The sequence below is a fragment of the Centropristis striata genome, chromosome 8 (assembly GCF_030273125.1).
Source record: "Centropristis striata isolate RG_2023a ecotype Rhode Island chromosome 8, C.striata_1.0, whole genome shotgun sequence".
Taxonomy (NCBI): Eukaryota; Metazoa; Chordata; class Actinopteri; order Perciformes; family Serranidae; genus Centropristis; species Centropristis striata.
The window spans coordinates 31,815,859-31,835,273 of NC_081524.1; the positions used below are offsets into that span (position 1 = coordinate 31,815,859).

At 43.5% G+C, this 19,415-nt stretch overlaps 1 protein-coding gene across 2 annotated transcripts in view; it reads right to left on the reverse strand.

Moving 5' to 3' along the window:
- Positions 1 to 296: 296 nt before the first annotated feature.
- LOC131975896 (teashirt homolog 1-like) overlaps positions 297 to 19,415 on the reverse strand; it is a 39,766-nt gene continuing 20,647 nt past the window's right edge. For both annotated transcript variants that reach the window (XM_059338709.1, XM_059338708.1), the window contains exon 3: positions 297 to 4,045. In XM_059338709.1, coding sequence (XP_059194692.1) covers positions 504 to 4,045 — 3,542 coding nt within the window. In that variant the 3' untranslated portion in view covers positions 297 to 503. The remainder of the gene's footprint in view (positions 4,046 to 19,415) is intronic.

Consider the following 19,415-nt stretch of genomic DNA (forward strand, 5'->3'; position numbering starts at 1 on the left):
ATGCAAGATATTTCAAAAACATGTTCTCTTTACAAATTCAACTGTCTAAGGTGCTACTTCAGTCTTTCAGGGTATTCTTTCATTCTTTTGGTGTATACATTTAATTTTCACCTTCTTCATATCAAGTATTATACAGTTTTCTCTTCCACCAATTATTTTTCCACTCTCTTTTACCATTGAAGCAGTAGTTGTATTTTTGCCATGAAAAGATTAAAATCTTGTGTTTAACCTTGATTCACTAAAATACATGCACAGATCAGACAAATAGCATATAAATATATTACAAAATAAGTGTAAAAAAGCTTGGCAAAACAAAAACAAATTAACATGAAAAGACATGGTCCAGTCAGGCAGTTATCACAACAAAAAAAATAATAAGACCGATTTTTTTCTGGCGGCTCAGTTCGGCCCAGTGCAGTAACTGTGAACAATGTCATTTTAGTGCAATGAAATTCTAGTCAGTTCCACAGCTGTCAGTCTCTACTCTCAGCACGAGACCCCGCTTAAACCTTCTCCATCTTGTCTAGCTTCTCCAGTTTCTCCAGAGCAGTGACAAACACCAGGTGGTCCTCTGGAGACTTGCCGTGGGTCTTGCTGAGGTGCAGTTTGACTGCGTGTTTGCTGACGAATGTCCGATTGCAAAGTCTGCACTGGTACACAGAGCCTGTGTCGTCCTCTGCCGTGGTCAAGGCTGACAGGGGGCTGCTGAATGTCATTTTGTCTGTGATCACCTTTGAGGCAGCCTGCTGCTCCCGAAGGTGCTCAGTTGACAGTTTGGACAGGTCCTTCAAGCTGAAGCCCAGGTGAGACTCCAGGTGGCTGATGTAGGAGGAGGGAGTCCTGAACTGGGAGGCACAGTCACCACAGAGGAACACAGGCTGGCACGAGTCCATGTTCTTGAGAAACTTGGTGCCCCCAGTCCGTCTCAGCTGGTACTTGACATTAGCCAGCCAGTGGGATATGGTGGTCATGGAGAGGCCTGTGAACTTACAGATGTGGACCCTTTCCTGGGGGCCCAGGTCAGTCATGGCATAGCGGCCTTCTGAGGTCTCCCTCAGGCTGGAGGCGAACTGTGCCTGGAGGATGAGGAGGTGCTGGGGATTCCAGTTGGATTGTCTCCCTTTCCTCTTCTGCACCGGGGAAAGATCCTCTAGGGCGTCCTCAAAAGCACTGCCGTCGGCATCCGACTTCTCTGAGATGGAGGACGGCGTTGAAGATTTGGGCGTCAGTCTTCCAGTGAGGTTCTTTACCATATCCGAAATGTCCATTAGAGCGTTCTCCCGCAGTGGAGAGGACACTGAGTCAGGGAGAGAAATTAGGGGTTTATTACCATTTACACTATTGTTGGTCAAGAGCACATTGCTGCTGCTGTTGTTGTTGTTGTTACTGTTGCTATTAATGGCGGCCTTATTTTTACTCAGATCAATGGGCTGATCACTGTTGTCATACAACTGATAGTGGTTGATGGGCTCAGCTGGCTTGCCCTGAGGAGTTGGGTTGAAAGCTGGCTTATCCATCATGCTGTTGCTGATTTTGTACAGCATAGATAATGGGTCTGCAGCTGGGCTTACTGGTTTGGAGGCCTTACCCAGGTGTGTGTTCATGATTGACTGGAGTGCACTGAGAGGGTTGATGAAAGGACTTTCCGGTGAGTGATCGGTGATGATGCCAAGACTGTTGCCGTTAGTTACTGGGGATTGGCACGCCTCAGAGCCATTCTTTGAATGGTTGTTGTGGCCATCGACTAGGCTCTCTTTGGGCTCCTTCTTGCAGATGAGCTCTGAATCTACACTGCCTGGGCTGCTACTTCTCATACCAGATGGTTTACCTACAGAAAGGTCATTCGGAGATGCTAAGTGTTCTCTCTGCTCTCTGAGTGCAGGAGAGGGGGATTTTACTAACGATGGGGGCCGGCATCGTTCCAGGCTCACCATCTTCTCCTCCTTTTCTTTCTTCACAGTGGCAGCTTTCCCTGTCACTTTCTCTACGAGCTCCTCCATGGCAGTGACGTTGCTCCTGAGGGGGGTAGGGGAGGACGGGCTCCGAGGCGAATGGATGACCGAGTTGGGGTCAGTCACCAAGCCCCGTAGCCCACTGTTAAACATTGGCTGCATCTGGACACTCTGGATCATTGGGGGTAGAATTGTACCACTGCTCTTATTGGCACCATGCAGCTGGTAGGCTGCATGAATGCTGGGGTAGCCACCCCATGTGGGTGTCCCTGTCTGGGCCTTGCTGATGGCACTGGAAACTGTATTCTCAAGGGACTTAAGAATATCTAACCCCCCTTTTGGTGCCTCCTCCAGATCTTCTTCTCTAAGGTATTTATACGATGTGGTGTCTGTCTCAGATTTCTCACCTGAGTCATCTTTTTCTTCCTTGATTTTTCTTTCCATTGGCTCACAGCCTTCGACCTTTTCATCCTCACCTCCTTCCCTCTTTTCCTCTGAGCCAGAGGAGAGGGCAGGGGACACCGGCTGGGACTTTACGCCACTTGGAACAGGGAGTCTGGTTGTGGTTGGTGGCAGTGGGATTGACTGAATCTTCTCTTCCACCACTGGATCAAAAACCAGCTGTTTGCCCTTCTTGGATGCAGAATTCGTAACCTTCAAAAAGTGACCAGTCACCATCATGTGGGCAGTCAGCTGTTGCAGTGTATCATGGGAGCTCCCACACTCCATGCATTTGAGGATCTGGGCTTTGCGAGCTTCAAACTGCCATGTGTAGCTGGCACCATTCTGGTACCCATAGCGGTTGTTTGGCGTAACATAAGGGTTAGCTGCAGATTTTCCATCTTTGCCAACATCCCCAAGGGATACACTACCTCCACCACTACCAGCATGTACAGAGTCTGGAGAGCATGGGGAGACTATAGCATCATGAATAGCTCGTTTTTTAGCTGACGTGGACACCAGTTTAGTGGCCAAGGCTGGCACCGGTTCTTTGAGAGGCACTTTCTGGTAATGCTTGGTCTTGATCATATGAACGCTGAGATCTTGCAGAGACTCAAATGAGTGGCCACAGTACATGCACTTCAGCACCTTCTGCGCATCCTCTTTCCCCTCCATCTCCATCAGGGAGCGCTTACGAGGTTTGGACCAGCGCTTTCCCTGGTCCTCCTCTTTGTCCTTGTTGTCATCTCGATAGTGGCCCGTCTCATTCATGTGGACTGTTAAGCCCACCAGTGTGTCATAGGCAGCGCTGCAGTCTTTGCAACGAAACTTGCTTGCACCAGTGAAAACAGAACCATACAGCTTGTTGTTCTGCCGGTAGAGCTGCACTGTGCTGAAGAGACTGGGTTCTGGTAAAAGGTGGTAAGGGGTCTGCTGAAGAGTTTTGGCAAGTGCTGCCTGGTGCCAGTCATAGGCTACACTACTACCATTACTAGCCCCAACAGTGCTGCTCCCACTGCTGCTGGTTGCACTGTGGCTGCTAACAGAGCTAGCTGCTGTGCCATTAGTATTGCCACTAGCGCTGCCTGTGTGGTTGACAGTGGTGCTTGAGCTCCTGCCGTTATGCTGACTGCTAGCCATGCTGGCCCCACTGCTCTTGTTTGTGGTCGTAGTTATGGAGACAGAAGCAGTAGAGGCGGGCTCTGGAGTGGTGAGGGCACTGTTCACACTGCCAGCTGCAGCAGGCTTCGATTTCATGATGTCCATTGTGATGCTGGACCAAGAGGCATCTGAGATGAGGTTTGCATAGACGGCTTTCATCTGTGCCAGGCTATCCTGGAAAGAGAGGCCGTTGTTGGGGCGGAAGGGCAAAGCTGTGCCTTCCCTCTCATGACCGTCCCTAGAAGAGGTGCTCTTGAAGTCCGTCAGCCGGTCGCTGGCGTCACTGAGTGGAGAACCATACCCAGCGTCAGGGTTCGTGCCATTGCTTAATGGAGAGTCTCTGTAACTTGGTGGTTGGCCTCCATCCACATCTTCCTCTTCTTCATTGCACAGAAACTCAGTGTCCTGGCCGTCTAATGAGAGGCCGTCATCCTGCAGGTGCTCTTCCTCATCGTGATCGGCTGTCTTAAGCTCATCTTCGGGCATATACGCTGGAGAGAAAGAGAGCAAAATAGAGAAGACAAAAAAAGAGGAGAAAAGAAGAGAGAAAAAGAGGTCAGCTCAGAGAAATTAAAGATTTACAGCAGACCAACAGGACCACTGTCAAAATAACATGGAATGAATACTCAACGATGAGAAATGTAGGCTTTTACTCTCATCCAATGTTAGTGTGTGTATGCATGCATGCATGAATTTGTGTGTATTTCACACACATGTGGCTCTGAAAGCCAGTGGTGAAAAAAGCCTCCAAGGGAAAAATAAATCACTGAGCTTCTGACAGTTGTCCTTTTCCTTCCCAACTCCCTATTCCTCCACACATGCCTCATGTTCCCCAGGAAATGACTGGCTGTTTGGCCTTGTTAGCCAGCTGCATGCTTGCATGTTCAACTCCCCCCTTTCTTTCTCTCTTCCCCATTGCCTTTCACTCATCACGCCAGTGAAGTTCTGCTCCTCATATGTTCAGGTTATGCAACTGATCAGGGAGAGAAAAAAGAACAAATAACTAATTTGCAGCTTTTTCTAACTCTCTCTGATGAGCTGAAGGTTATTTGCATTCAAGCTATTAAGCAGGAACTGGCAAAACAATGGTGCTTGGATTCTAAATGCCACAATGATTGTTGAAAGAAGGAGTCTGGTACATTCAAAAATACTACTACTGTGCTGTGATCCAAAATGGCATGGACAATGCCTAACAAAAAGACAGAATAAAAGAGGAATGGGAACTAAAGAGGGTGGTATGAAACAGCTTTATGAGTAGTATGAACACATATTATTGGCAGATATTGGCCAGACATAGATATATCTGCATCTATTTGTATTAACATAAACCGTATGTTGTTCAATATGCATTTATCTGAAAACTTTTCTACAGGACATGTCAATATCATCAAGATGGAAAAAGGTGATTATGATTGATCACAGAATTTTGTGTGATTTCTTTTAATCGATTGACAGCTTTAATTATAATGTATAATCATTTTGGATATTCTTTAAGAATTGATTTGTTTAAGAAAGCAGCTTTCTGAGTATCTTTGCATCTTTATATTGGTGCAAAATCAGTGCACAATATTGGCCACCATATTGGTAATCAGTAAATTTTTCCCCTCTAAAATTGGTATTAGTCTCAAAAACCCCTTATGATTCGGGGTAAATGAGGCAAGGGCTCGATCATGTGTATGTGTGTGTGCATATGTGTGTTTGCATGGTAGGGAAGACACAGCATCAGTAAGTAGGAGAGACAGGAGGTGGTTAGGGGGAGAACAAGTGAATGGAAAGAAGATGTGGGGGAGAAAGAAAAAGTGAGCAGGAGGTGGTGGGTTTGGTGGGCGGGGAGATGGGGGTGTAGGAAAAAAGGGAGAAAGAAGAGAGAGAGAAAGGGTGAGGGAGGCAGGGAGACAGGAAAGACGGCCCCCTAGCTTCTTCCTTTATCTCCTTCCTGCATGGTGAGATGTGTGTCCTAGATGCCAGTATCAGTCTCTCCTGATGAAACAGATGTGCTGTCAGCTTCAAACGGCACGCTAACCTGTCATATCATAATCTAAGTGGACATAATACCTGATATATATACACTGGCAACATTTACTGCTGCCTGAGAGGAGATGGGTGGAGGAGGTGGGGGAGGTGAGCAGCTGCACCATCGACTGTGACTGCGTGATGATGTGCATGTGTGTGCGTGTGAGTGCCTCAGTAAGTGCCTGTTTGCGAATGTTTGCCCGCACCTTCCCATGCCTGTATGTGTGTGTACACTTTATGCACTCTGCAGCTCATGCATGTTTGCTCTTAGAGTGCAAACCTGAACCCACCGACCATAATATTGCCTATAAGTCTGAGTTCGCTGTGTGCTACTGATACACCCTTCTCCAAATGAGCAACATACTCCCCTAACGCCTGACAGGATTTCAGTGAAATGAGAGCACTACAGGAGAACCTGGCTGCGCTTCAATCCCACTGACAGACTGAGACCGAGACAGTTTCTAAAACTCCTGAAAATCCCTAACACAGCAGATTAGCATTATGTGCTGTACTCTCTACAACACATCTGCAGAGTGTCTTCTGTTACAGTGCCTTCCCTCTTTGCTAACCCGCTTCCAGAACAGGAGGCTATCAATACATATCAGCCATTTAATATACAAAGCATCCTGCAGGAACGGCTATCCATTCTTTACAAGCCCACACGAACAGTGCAAACATACAGTAGGAATTACCTATGTGAGTCACTCACAACGGCTGCATCCAAAAAATAGCTAAACCCCGATAGTTGGCAGTGCATAATGCGCGCACACACACACACACACATACACACACAGACACACAGACAGCAGGAATGAGAAGCAGCAGATCAGAAATATCACTGGGTGAGTGACAAAACACAGACTGCAGCAGGGAGGGGCTTCGAACAATGAGCAGGTCGCCAGGGAACCCTTTGACGATCCCTGTCAATCAATGCCTGTCCTGCCATGTTGTCATGGAAACAACAAAGAGGGAGATATCAAAAGCACACAGACAAAAGACTGGCAGAGACAGACATCTTTAAAAATCACAGGCAGCAAGTGGACGGTTTCGTAAACCATAAATGTAAAATATTAGTGATGAAACGAGGCTAATGTTTGCCTGAAATAAATTATCTCCCTGTCTCTTTTGAGATGCTGCATCCATTCTGACAGGATGCTAAAATCTGAAGAGCTACATATAAACTGTTCAAATCATTCCAACTTAAACATGTGTGATTCTGACTGGTGCCCAGATTAAGCTCCTTCTCTCGCCCTGGACGCGCATATGCGGAGCAACACCAGCAGCAAGGGGCGGGCTTGGGAAGGGGCAGGGCTGGCGTGCCGTCCCTGGCGGTTTGGTTTGCCGAGCGGGTGATGGCTGTGAGCAGGGCCATCTGCACGGGCGCCAAAGCGCCTGTCACTTTTGCTCGGGGACGTGCCGCCATCAAGGAGACAGGCGGCAGCGTGGCCAGGATAGCACTGCAGACTCACTGTCAGAAGCTGCAGCGATCAAGCCCGCCACCAGCCACGCCAGATCACCAACAACACACACCGAGGAAGCAAGAATTAGCATCCAAGTGTATTACTGAGCTCCCAATACCTACACTGTTAAAAAAAGGGATGGAAAATGTTAAAAGGGTTTGTAGTAGTCCCTTTGGATGCTATAAAGAGCCTTTTTAAAAATGCATAATGCACAAATGGATTAACATACACACTTTATGGTGGTGTGAAGGAGGTGTTATCAAAGGTTTTCATGTCTCAGGCTACCTAACACACTTTGCCACAGACCTTTATTTGATTAGAGATAAGAGCTCAAGTGTGTGTTTTGTTCTCATCTCTCACTGAAAGATTTCCACAAGGACGAAACCAACTAAAGTACACATGAAGCACCCTTGATTTCAATTTGTACCTAATATATATATAAAGACTCAAGTATGCTACAAGCACAGTGCTCATTCATTTTCATGGACAAAATTTTCAAAACTATTCGGGGACTTTTCAAGGACCCATAATATCCACAACCATTCACAACCTGTAAGTATACAAACAGAACTGTATTAACTATTGTGTGAAAATTAATCAGCAACCTTTTTCAATCTCTAATAGTTCTGCTCTTATTCACTTCAAATACTCCAAACTGTAGTCACAGTCAATTCATTGTTCCTTAATTTATTTAACAAAAAAGCTTTACAAGCACTCATAAAGATCTATCACTGGATTCAAGCATGATGGGAAACAGAACAAATTGTACTGTCAGTGTATTCTCAATGCAGTCTCACAAACAATGCAGCAACATAAGTATGTAGCACACATGCTACATCATTTTCATTCTTTCTCTAGTGACCGTTACAAATGATATTGGTTATTCAAGAGCCATAAAATATTAAATGTTCACAATTAATTTCATTAAACACAACAAAACATACCCAGATTTGATAAATTACATTACTTTTCAAGGCCTGGAAAATAACACTTTTAAAAAATAAATAAAATAAAAAAATTCATGACTGTAATGACTTTTTCTGCCCATATTGGCCTCTCACAGATATATTAGTATGTATTGTAATGGTGTATATGGAGTCCATATACGCTGATATATAAACTTTTTTACAGAATATAAAATGCAGAAAAATATTCTTGTGGTGATATAGTATTGCTGTAAGTTATTTATTTTATTTCTATTTATTTTTTATTTAAATGGTCAGTAATTGCCTGATACTGAACGTACAGCACTGATGCTTATTTAGCTATTTATTTCACTTTTATTAATCATTTATTTTCTCACTGGACATATAATGTATAATGATGTTTTTTTCATAAAGGTATTTGTTTAAGAAAGCAGCCTTCTAAGTATATTCCATATTCATATCAATGCATAATCGGTGGACAATCCACATACAAAATAGTTTATGATCATTCCAGCTCAAAAATTCACTATATTGTTATCTGCTGTATCAGTGAATCTTTCCCATCTAAAGTCAGTATTGGTGTCAAAAATTGCATATCAGTCTGGCTCTATTCTCCTTTTTTTTTTAACATGGGAACCCTGTACACATCATAACACATTTTGCATTTGCAATCTGTGATCATGAGTGTGTGCTGAGTCCTCATGCGGAACAGACGACACAATGATATGATGTTTTTCTGATGAAAAGACTGTGGTGAACGCCCTTCGTCCTGCCTCAACACAACACTGGGCCTCACAATGGGGACAACATGATCGACCTAAGCACAGATCATCTCCAAAACATTCCCCCTCATACACGTCTTGACTCTGTGTATGACTTGATTTTTGTAAACGATACCAAATGAAATACAACAAGCGTACACGTCAGCTTTTTGGCAAGGAGTAAAGCAGAAACATATCACTCCTTTTCAAAACTTTGCTATCTTTCTCCGCCCTACCCATTTTTGCCTTCTCTCTTTTGCTTTGCTGAGAGTCTGCTGGTTGTTAAATCAATAAAACTCTCTGTCAGGCTCGCGGAGCTTCACCATTTGGCCGATGTCAAAGCCAAACAAACCAGATAAGAAAGGCAGAGAGGCGATGAAACGAGAGAGAGAGGAAAAAGAAGGGGATGAAACCAGTCAGCCTCCCCTCCCCTCACCACCACCTCCACCACCAGCCCCATTTCTCCAACACCCCTCCTTCTATTTATTTACACACATTTCTTTATTTATTTGATGTGAGTTTGGGAAGAGGGGGCAATCACGGCAGTCATTTGCGGCACTAATGTCCAATCACGGGCCCCTTCACTCATGTGATTTAGGCAGTGTAGGAGTGGGTTCGCAGCAGAGAATGTTGGGGGGGTAGGCGCTGGGTGGGGGGGCAGAGGCCGTTTAGGCCGGCCCCTAATAGGAAACTGGCAGTCTTATTCCTTCCCCAGATTCTGTTTGTCACCCCGCTCTCCATTACGTGCCTCTCAACCCTGATGGCTTTGGACAGGAGCTGATCAAAAAGCCATCGCTTGACCTACACGCCGTGGCAGAACGAGACTTGCGCCCTGCACAGGGAGAGTGGGAGAGAGGGAGATGAGATAGACGAGGAGAAGGGGGGAGAAGGAGGGGTGTACGTCAGTGTATGTGCGGAGAAGAGAAAGAGTGCGGTAGTGAAGAAGGAGGGAGGGAGGATGGAGGAGGAATGAGGAGGGAGGAGGGGGGTGATAGCTCTCGGACCGGGACAAGAGGGCTGTAAATAAAATGACATTATTATTTCCTCTGTCCCGTCATGTAGAAAAGCCAATTATGGTAATGCTGCTGCCGGCGTGTCAGAGGGAATGCTGGGATGTGCTTCCCGTGAAGCGGCTAACATGAGAGCAATGCCCTGATCAGGAACACAGGCCTCAGTTTGACAAGAGACGGTACAGATAGGGAGAAGAAGAGAGGGAGAGGGAGGGAGAGAAAGAGATATGAAGCTAATAACAAAGCTGCATCTGGGCCTTGTTTTCTTAACACTTAGATATTAAGCTATCTGCAGGAGAAATTATTTTTTGGGGGGAAAATTAACCCATAACGAGCCAAAAAAATGAAGTTTGTGCATCCATCTGAAGTTTATTCTCACCATTTACTTGCTATTACCCGATCATATTGTATTGTCACTGTTACAGTCACATATTTAAAGCATTTGTGAATCCTAAAAAAGGCTTCTTATGTTGTGAAAAATCAACAAGCAACAAAACAAGGATGTGTGGCGTACAGAATCTTATGAAGTGCAGCTCCATGATATGAGAGTGATTGAGAAGCCCTAAAAGCTATCACCCTGAAAAGTTCAGGAGTTCATGAATTATACTCTGTCACACCTCAAAATTTGACGAGATGAATTATGCAAAGACGACGGTGAGAGAGCCGGATATTGAGGGTGAAGGCGATCATTTACTTTAGGAGCTAATTCGTTCTCATCTCATCTCAGGCTTTTCCAGGTATCCCGTTCTTAAAATTCCTCCTACGCTTGATAGGGGGGCTCTCCTTAAAATAATTCCTCAGCTACCTTTCTCCTTTCACTCGCCCCTCTTTCTCTTTTCTCCCACCCTCCTCCTCCTCCTCTCTCCAGCCTTGCTCACATGCCCACATGGGCCCCTCCCAAGCGGAATAATGGGAGCATATGGCCTAGGCAGCACCTACAGGGCCTTAAATAACTGCTGCAGCATTCCAGCTCGCTGTACCAATTTATCTCTCACCCCCCTCTCCACCCCATTTCAAAACACTTCTAGCTTGAGTTGAGCTCAGCAGACAGCGGCGGATGGGACATGTTGTTCTTGAGACACATAGCTACATAATGGACTGACGTAGAAAGTGGTGTGAATGTGAATAAGTGCTGTGCAAACAGGATTAGTGGTGAAATTCTGTATTATTGATATTCATTGAGTCAACCAGCAGGCTTTCCAGTGATCGTTTGCGCTGGTCGCTCCGTGCAAACACTTCAAGTCATGTTGAGTTACAGTTGGCCAGTGGCATTATGTAAAGTCACAGCAGTTTGTTAGTGTGTTTTGCTTTGCAAGCAGGATGGCAATGTTGGATTGCCTTCCAGTCTGTGGTCCATATCTCGTGAACTACTGGCCAGACAGAGATGGGACAAAATCATTCTGCACCTTCAGAGACTGTTCTGTTACCAAAGGGGTTCAGGTCAATGTTTTTATTAAACTGCAACATCTTAGCCTAAAAACTGAAGCCACTGTACAAGTGCCTTAAACATGCCTTCTGTCTAATCACCAGCAGGGGGCAACTACATTGATTGCAGATTGAATAGAAGTTAATAGAAAAATAACCTACTTCTTACTTGAAGTTTATTCATTCATTCATTATCCTTATCCGCTTCGGGTCGTGGGGGGCTGTAGCCGATCCCAGCTGGCATTGGGCGAGAGGCGGGGTACACCCTGGACAGGTCGCCAGACTATCGCATATAGATACAGACAATCACGCTCTCATTCACACCTACGGCAATTTTAGAGTCACTGATTAAACCTAAGTGCATGTTTTTGGACTGTTGGAGGAAGCTGGAGGACCCTGTGACGACTTACGCTGACACGGGGAGAACATGCAAACTCCACACAGAAGAGCCGCAGGCGGGAGGCGGGAGTCTTTAATGTACTTTATATAAGTACAGCTATCATCTGAGTAAAATGTGTCATTAATTGTACTAATAAATCATTGGATTTAGTTGTATTCTATAAATAGTTCTCTTCCATTTGTGATTAAAAAAATCATAGATCTGAAGCTCAATTCTGAATCTGTTCTGTAGTAAGTTGATGGTATATAATATATATAGCAGCTTCTGATCAACCCATATCACTATCAGGCTTAAAATATGAACTTCTGGTGAAGTTCCACCATTTCTGGTTTAAAAGTGTGTGGTCTGCACTACCACAGCACTTCATGAAAGTTATTTGTTTACTGACAGCATAGCATCCGGTAGGTTGCCAGAAAAACAAGATGGCAACGGCCAAAATTTAGAACTTCACAACTAGAAACCACATTCAATGGGTGATATTATGGTGGCTATGTCCATTGGATTTTTGCAGTCTATAGTTTTTAATCAGCTAATGCTAATTTATCACCATTTCAGGGATATTGATATATTTGCTTATGTTATAAGGCACTTTGAATACAAGTATCATCTAAAAATGTGCACACTCTGACTTGATGTGGGGCTGTGAAGTGACGTAGGGTTCAGAGGTCAGGCAGGTAGCCAGTGCTAAGCTGGTACAGGTCATGCTCTCATGGAAATATGTCAATACGTGCAGACATTCTTCTATCTGACCTCCAGAGAATGAAATATGGATTGATGGGGGGTTTATGTGGGAATATTTGTGCATATGAATGTGCACGGACAGGTGTAAGATCCAAGAGGCATAGGGGCAGGTTAGTGTGTGTGTGTGTGTGTGTGTGTGTGTGTGGTTAAGTGAGAGAGAGTGAGTGTGAAAGGTGCTGCTGTTTTATTTATAGAGCAAGCGCTATTTATACCCAACTCAAAGATCAGTTCAGAGAAGCAGCTTGTGGGCCACAGCCAAGATCATTCTCCATTACTGTGCATGCACAAAACTAAGTCTCACACACACACACACACACACACACACACACACACACACACACTGAGGCTGGGGCTGCAAGCACAATCATCTCCACTTTTTACACATGCATGCAGTAACAACACAGGGAGACATTTACAGTATATCCAGCCGTGTGTTAGTTGGTGAAGGGATGGATGAGGGTGGGGGGCAGAGGGAGGGGGGGCCCACACTGACTGACTGAGTGTTCTTCATGGAGTACAGCAGGCTTTAACATGCTGGGGGATCAATACAGTGAACCAGCGCCAATCGATTGCAATTCATCTGGCTTCTTTTTTATTTTTTTTAAATTTCATTCTCACCCACTCACACTGCGCACTGAGCTGCTGCTGCTGCTGCTGCTGTCCTGTGAGGCAATACATAAATAAACATATGCATACACATAAACACAATAACACGTACACACACCTGGAGTGGCTGAAACGATTGCGCCCTCCATGCAAACGCGGGTTCAATAAAGCCGTATGGAATTTATTTATTTTTATTGAGCATATCAGCCCATCCTGGTCTTCTCTGCATAACAAGGCCTGTATAATTAAACCATAAATTTCAGTGCGCTCCTTTAATTACCACAGACAATGTCAGGAGGCAGCAGAGTAAACAAATGGCTTTGAAGTGAGCAAGAAAAAAAAATGCTTCGACACAGCAATGGAGAAGCTGTTCATTTTGGTGGGGATGTTGTTGCACTTGAAAAGGATGAAATGTTCAAAAGAGTGTACGTGCATGGGGAGTACAGTATGTATTTTTCCCCTCCTGCCTTTTCTAAGAATGCTTTTGAGGGATGCAGGTTTGCTGTAGAGTGAAGGGAGGAATAATCAGTGCGAGTGTATCGCTGCGAGCATGACGATGTGCAAATATGTATATTTGGATGAGCATGGCACGCTTGCAACAACTAATAAAGTATGTTAGGGAAGTGTGTGTGTTTAAGCATTTGATTTCCCTGAACACACAAAAGGAACCAGTTTATTTTTGCATGTAATTTATTGGGAGCTAGGGGTTCTCGTCCCTCTTGACCATGACTGGAGACATCTGCAGAGCCGTGTGTCTTATACACTATATACTGTATGTGCTTGTGTGTGTGTGTTGTGTGCGTGTGTGTGTGTGTGTGTGTGCTTTAGGTCAATGTCAACACACAGACCTGCTTCCCAGCAGCTTAGCTAATTACACAAGAGCCCTGAAGGCCACTTAGAACAGGTTAGCTAATTAACAAACAGGCTGATTGCAGATTAATTGAGAGGTGTTCCTAATCTTCACCCCTAAACGCAATGACAAATGCTAACTGGTGCTAATTAGGCTGGTATGGAGAGCCGAGAGTGGAGGTTGTATTTACAGTTACCGTCGCTCATATGGACGTGTGGCTTATATCCAGCTGCCTTTTACAGATCTGCCAAGCAAAGAAAACTTCAGGGGAACTCAAGACACAAAAATGCGAGCAAGACAGTTTCATCTGCAGTCATTTTAGGCTGTTCACAAGATTAAAAGTCGAGGTGTGTATTTAAAAATTTCTTTTTAATTAGTTTGTGAATTAGCTCTTTGATATTAGCATTTTTATTATTATCATTATAAGTTTTGGTGGTAAAAGATTTTATTATGAATTGCATACAATTTGATCTATTTTTGTTATTGTTGTAGTTTACATTATTTATTACGTTGACATAATAATTAAGCCAATATTATCAATTCTTATTTTATTGTTTTAATTTTTTTTGACAATGTAATGTGCTGTTATAGTAATGTATAATAATGTAAAAAAAAAAGTAAATAAAGAGTAATATTCTTTAATATTAAATAGCCTTCAAATAGCTGAGTGCCTGTACATGGTCACATTGGTGCAAAATCCACAAATAAAAGGTCTATTTTCATTCAAGCTTTAATATTCCCTGTGATTCCAAAAGGTTTGGACGGTTTCTGAAATGTAAATCAAACGGAGTACAATAATCTTCTAATCCCTTGAAACATATATTCAATTGAAAACTGTACAAAGAGTGTATACTTTATGTTAAAACTTATTTAACTTTTGTTTTTGTAAATATACACTGTGAATTCTGAATTTGATGCATTTTGTTTCTATTTAGGTTTTGCACAGCATCACAACTTATTTGAATCGGGTTTGCTATATCTGTAATCGGTGAGGTGTTTTTTCTAAAATCATTATTGCTCTCAAAAATCGCATATCTGTCAGGCTCTAAAATGCAATGAATTTGAAATTTGATTGCAGTTTAATCTATTAGGGTTATCATATTTGTTTTCTTTTACTTTAGTTTACACCACTTCTTATGTTAACATAATAATTATTATGATTGCTTGATTGCAATTACTTTTATAGTTTACTTTCAGTTTTGGCTTTTTTATTATATCGCATCAACAGTAAATATTTCTGCAGCCTCCCTGTTTAAACTCCCAGTGAACTGTGATGATAATGTCCTGCACTTCCTTTGAAAACTCCCCCTCATATGTTCACTGAATGTGGTGTTAAGACTATAATGTTTGCAGTTGACCTTTCAGTGTGTGTGTGCGTGTGCGAGTGTGTGTGTGTATATGTGTGTGTGGGTGTGTGTGTGTGTGTGTGTGGGGGGGGGGGGGATTTGGGTGTATTCATGTCTGCTCCAACATGAATGGCGTGCGCAGATCATGAAACCTGAAACGACTGCAACACAATGGCTAACGGTGGATTACAACGGCAAAATGAAGAGAAATAGGCCCCTCAGCAGGGATCTGAACCAGCACCCATCTGTGTGACGATCACCTGCCAATAGAAAATAGACTCCCTCACCCCCTCCCTACACACAAACACACACTCAATCTTGCAATTTTCACAGCCACTAAAACTACTCCCCAAGGCCTGACTTCTTCCAACTTCCATCTGCCTGGATACATTTATCATAGAGCTCCCCTGTCTATCACACACACACACACACACACACACACACACACACACACACACACACACACACACACACACCTGTGCCTTTTAAGCTGCCCACCCCTCCCAAACACACACACTCTCAAATTCCACCTGGCCTTTTTCAACCTCTGACCCCACCCTCACCCAAGTCTCCCACCCTCCTATAATCCTTCCCTCCATCCGTCGACTCCTACTCTTCCTTCTGTCTCCTGAACCACCTGCGCTTTTAAATCCCCACATCAGGATGGACCACTTTACCTTAACACACACACACACACACACACACACACACAGACATACACAAACACACACACACACACACACACACGCTGCCACTAAATACATACACAGGCACATACATAAACAAATGCAAGCGCCAAGCTCACCCAAATCCCAGGAAACACACACAAACATACACAAGTATGTACAAACACACACATGCACTGTCCCTGACAAGACAACAGCCAGCAGCAGCTGCTTCCATCTCCTAGCAACGGCCAGCCTGATAGATGACCCAACGATGGATAATTACCGTAAATCACCACAGCTCACACACTAAAGGAGAGAGAGGGGTGAGAGAGCTTGAGGGAAAAAAGAGAGCGAATGAGAGAGAGAGTAGGGACTGAAAGGGATCAGAAATAGAGGGCTGGGACTGGTCATGTGTGCTCTAATGCACCTTGATGAGCTCAAATTCATCTGCCTTTTAAAGCACACACACACAATGTAGAAATGCAGACCTAAAACACACACTTATACACGTACAATTCATACACACTGGTACAAAAACAAACCTGTGTATCCGCATGTCATAAAAATACACATTTGCATGTATACAAATGTGCGTGCACACTTTGTTTGCAACACATTCACACAAATGTGAGTACATATACGCTGGCACCACTGTCGTTGTAATCTGACACTGCAGGCCCCGCCTTCCTACAGAGGCGGTTGTCTGTCACAGATTCACCTCTTTTACACAGAGGCGCCAATCAAAGGCCAAGCTGTGCTTTCTTTAGGTATAAACACTACTGTGTGGAGCAGGAGGTATAGTATACTGACAAGAAAACCCTCAAAACTGATGCCTGACAAAATATTATTCATTTTCTTTTTTGTGTGTAATGATGTTAAAAGAGCTGTACCTGAGAGTTTCCCAAAACATTATTTTTTACTTATAAATGTACTCCTAATAACTTATATACATTGTTCTCTTACCTGTAGTGCTATTTATTAATCTAGATTTTTTTGGTAAGAGTTGCAGAGTGTTGGAGATATCGGCACGAGAGATGTTTTTTTCGGGGTATTTCTTTTCTTTTCTTTTTGCTTTATTAATCATCTGTCAGCACAAGCAAAGTGGCATATAGTTCCGTCATTTTAGAGAGAAGGCAGACATCTCTACAACTGATATCTCCAACACTCACACCAAAACAATCCATAGTGATAAATAGCACTACAAGTAAGAGTAAACTATGTGTTTGATTTTAGGTTGCACTGTCACTTTAAATCTCCATTGACGATCATAAAACAAAATTCCATGCTATGTCCGACTGACATGCAGTCGTAATTCCATGTATACTAAATTTAGCAAACATGACAAACTACCTCCAGAAGTTTTAAAGAATTGCACTCTGGACAAAGTTGACTCCAAATTATCAACAGATCTTCAATATGCACACGCAGCTGCTCCATTTACTTCCCCTTCATTTTCTGCTCTTCCAGACATGCAATCTGTCCCTCTCTTTCCCTTCTTTCTTTCCTCGCTCCCCCTCCCTCGCTCCCCCCTCCCTCCCTGTGCGAGTCCTGGCTTCTGCAGACATTTGATCTGGCTGCCTTGTGATAGATTGACAGGTAATGAGGAGGTTGAAGGGGCGTTGGAGACAGGAGCAGGTGTTCAGCACAGTCTTTTTGGCCAGCGCTAAGCTGCCATGTCCTTCACTGCTGCACCGCACCACTCCGCTTCCTCCCTCTCTCACTCATTCTTTCCCTCCTTCTTTCCTTCCTTCGTTCCACCATCCCCCACTTTTCTCATCCTGAGAGAAGAGGACTATGCAATCCATCACGCAGTGACACGGTCGGACATAGACTGTCTTTATATGGGGAAAAACGCATGAGCTGTGGAAATAAATAGAGAAACGAACATCGAGTCCCATGCTGGCAGCAGCAAACTAGGCCTCAGACTGATCAGTCAAACTGTGTGGAGGAGAGGATGAGACTGATTTGGAGCATCCTGAGTAAAGGAGACCGATTTGGGTTTTTTTACATGCCGATACTGGTACTGAAGACTTCGATCATGCTAAACAAATTAAGTCTTTTTCTCAAAATATACTCTTGTCAGGTTCTGAACATCATTTAAACCATCAAAACAATTCCAAAAGTCTCTTAAAAGCCAAACAAATGACATTACTTTATATTTAGCAGCTCTGCAAGGTAGGGAATGCAGGCTTCATGCAGGATTTACACACTTATGTTGGTGAGTAAATCCTCCCACACCACACTGAGGTGCATTTTCCGGTCAGCCACCTGAAATAAAAACATTCCTAACCAAGTCTTATTCACCTGCTGAAGTCTTAACTGCATCATATCAGAGGCTTGTCTGGCCCCAGTCCAAGAAAAAGCCAATACCATGAGGACATACAGTATATATCGGCCTGACGCTACACCTATCTGAGTCATTCTACACTTTGACCTGTTTCAATCCTGCTGACATAGCGAAGCACTGCTGTGCATCATACCTCACAAACTAAGGAGGAGGAGAGAGCAGAGAGAAGGAGGATGAGTGGGAAGACAAAGCAGAAATGTGAGGATGTGGAGAAGTTAGGATGAGCGGAATCAAAATATGGGCTGCAAGTGGATATGAGTGTTTTTAAATGTGCAGGGAAGCATCTGCTTTGGTTCTAAGTGAGAGTGAAATGTTGCTTTACTGCATTTAGGGATTGTTTTTCTGACAGATAGTCATAATCTGCCACTAATGTTGGCCTGGTCACAAACATTGTCAAATTACAGGTGAACAATAATGTGTTTCTGAAAACATTTGAGCAACACAGTAACAGAATCTTAATTAATATTTGATCAGCGCTGCTTAGTTTGACAGTTTGCTCGGAGTATCTTGAGTTGTACTGAACACCAGTCGTCCTATCAAACCCGTCCCCGATGAGATAAGTGGTTGTGATTAGTTGCAAAGTTTTAAAAGGACAGTTCACACCAAAATAACCAAACATATTTTTACTCTCACCTGTAGTTCTGTTTATCAGTCTAGAAGGTTTTGGTGTGAGTTGGCAAGTGTTGGAGATATTGGCTTGAATATAATGGGACTATACAACACTTGTAAAACTCAAAAGCAATTTGTCTTTGCAAAAACCATGTCCCAGTTGCTCAAGCTAATCCATGGATGTGAGCAGTTTTAATGTGAGCAGTTTTAAAGTAGAAACAATACTTGACCAAAGATAGTTACAAACTCACAAAACAATCTACACTGATAGATAGCACTACAAATATTGAATTTACTTTTCCATTTTTTTTAAATCATTATTTTTAACTGTTTAACTGATAGTATTAATTAAGTTAAGTTAAGTTAATGGTTATTTCAGAGAGCAAAGCTAAATGTATCAACAAAAAATCACAATGAAATGCATGTCCTTCATTGGGCAGGAATTCATGCAGGAAATATCTTCCTGCGTCCTGAGGTCTTTAACCTGTAATTCATGGCAGGTTTAACCCACAATGACCACAGCTCACTGCAGCTGGCTTGGTGATTTCCAATCCAAACTTATTTCCAGTCTACTGCTAAACTTTCCCTCTGTCACATTTCTGTGTGACATATGGCCAAGGGCTAAGGTGGAAACCAACGGCTCTGCTAAAGCTACCACTGTCGCTCTGCAAACACCTTAAATGCATCGAGGGTGGAGCT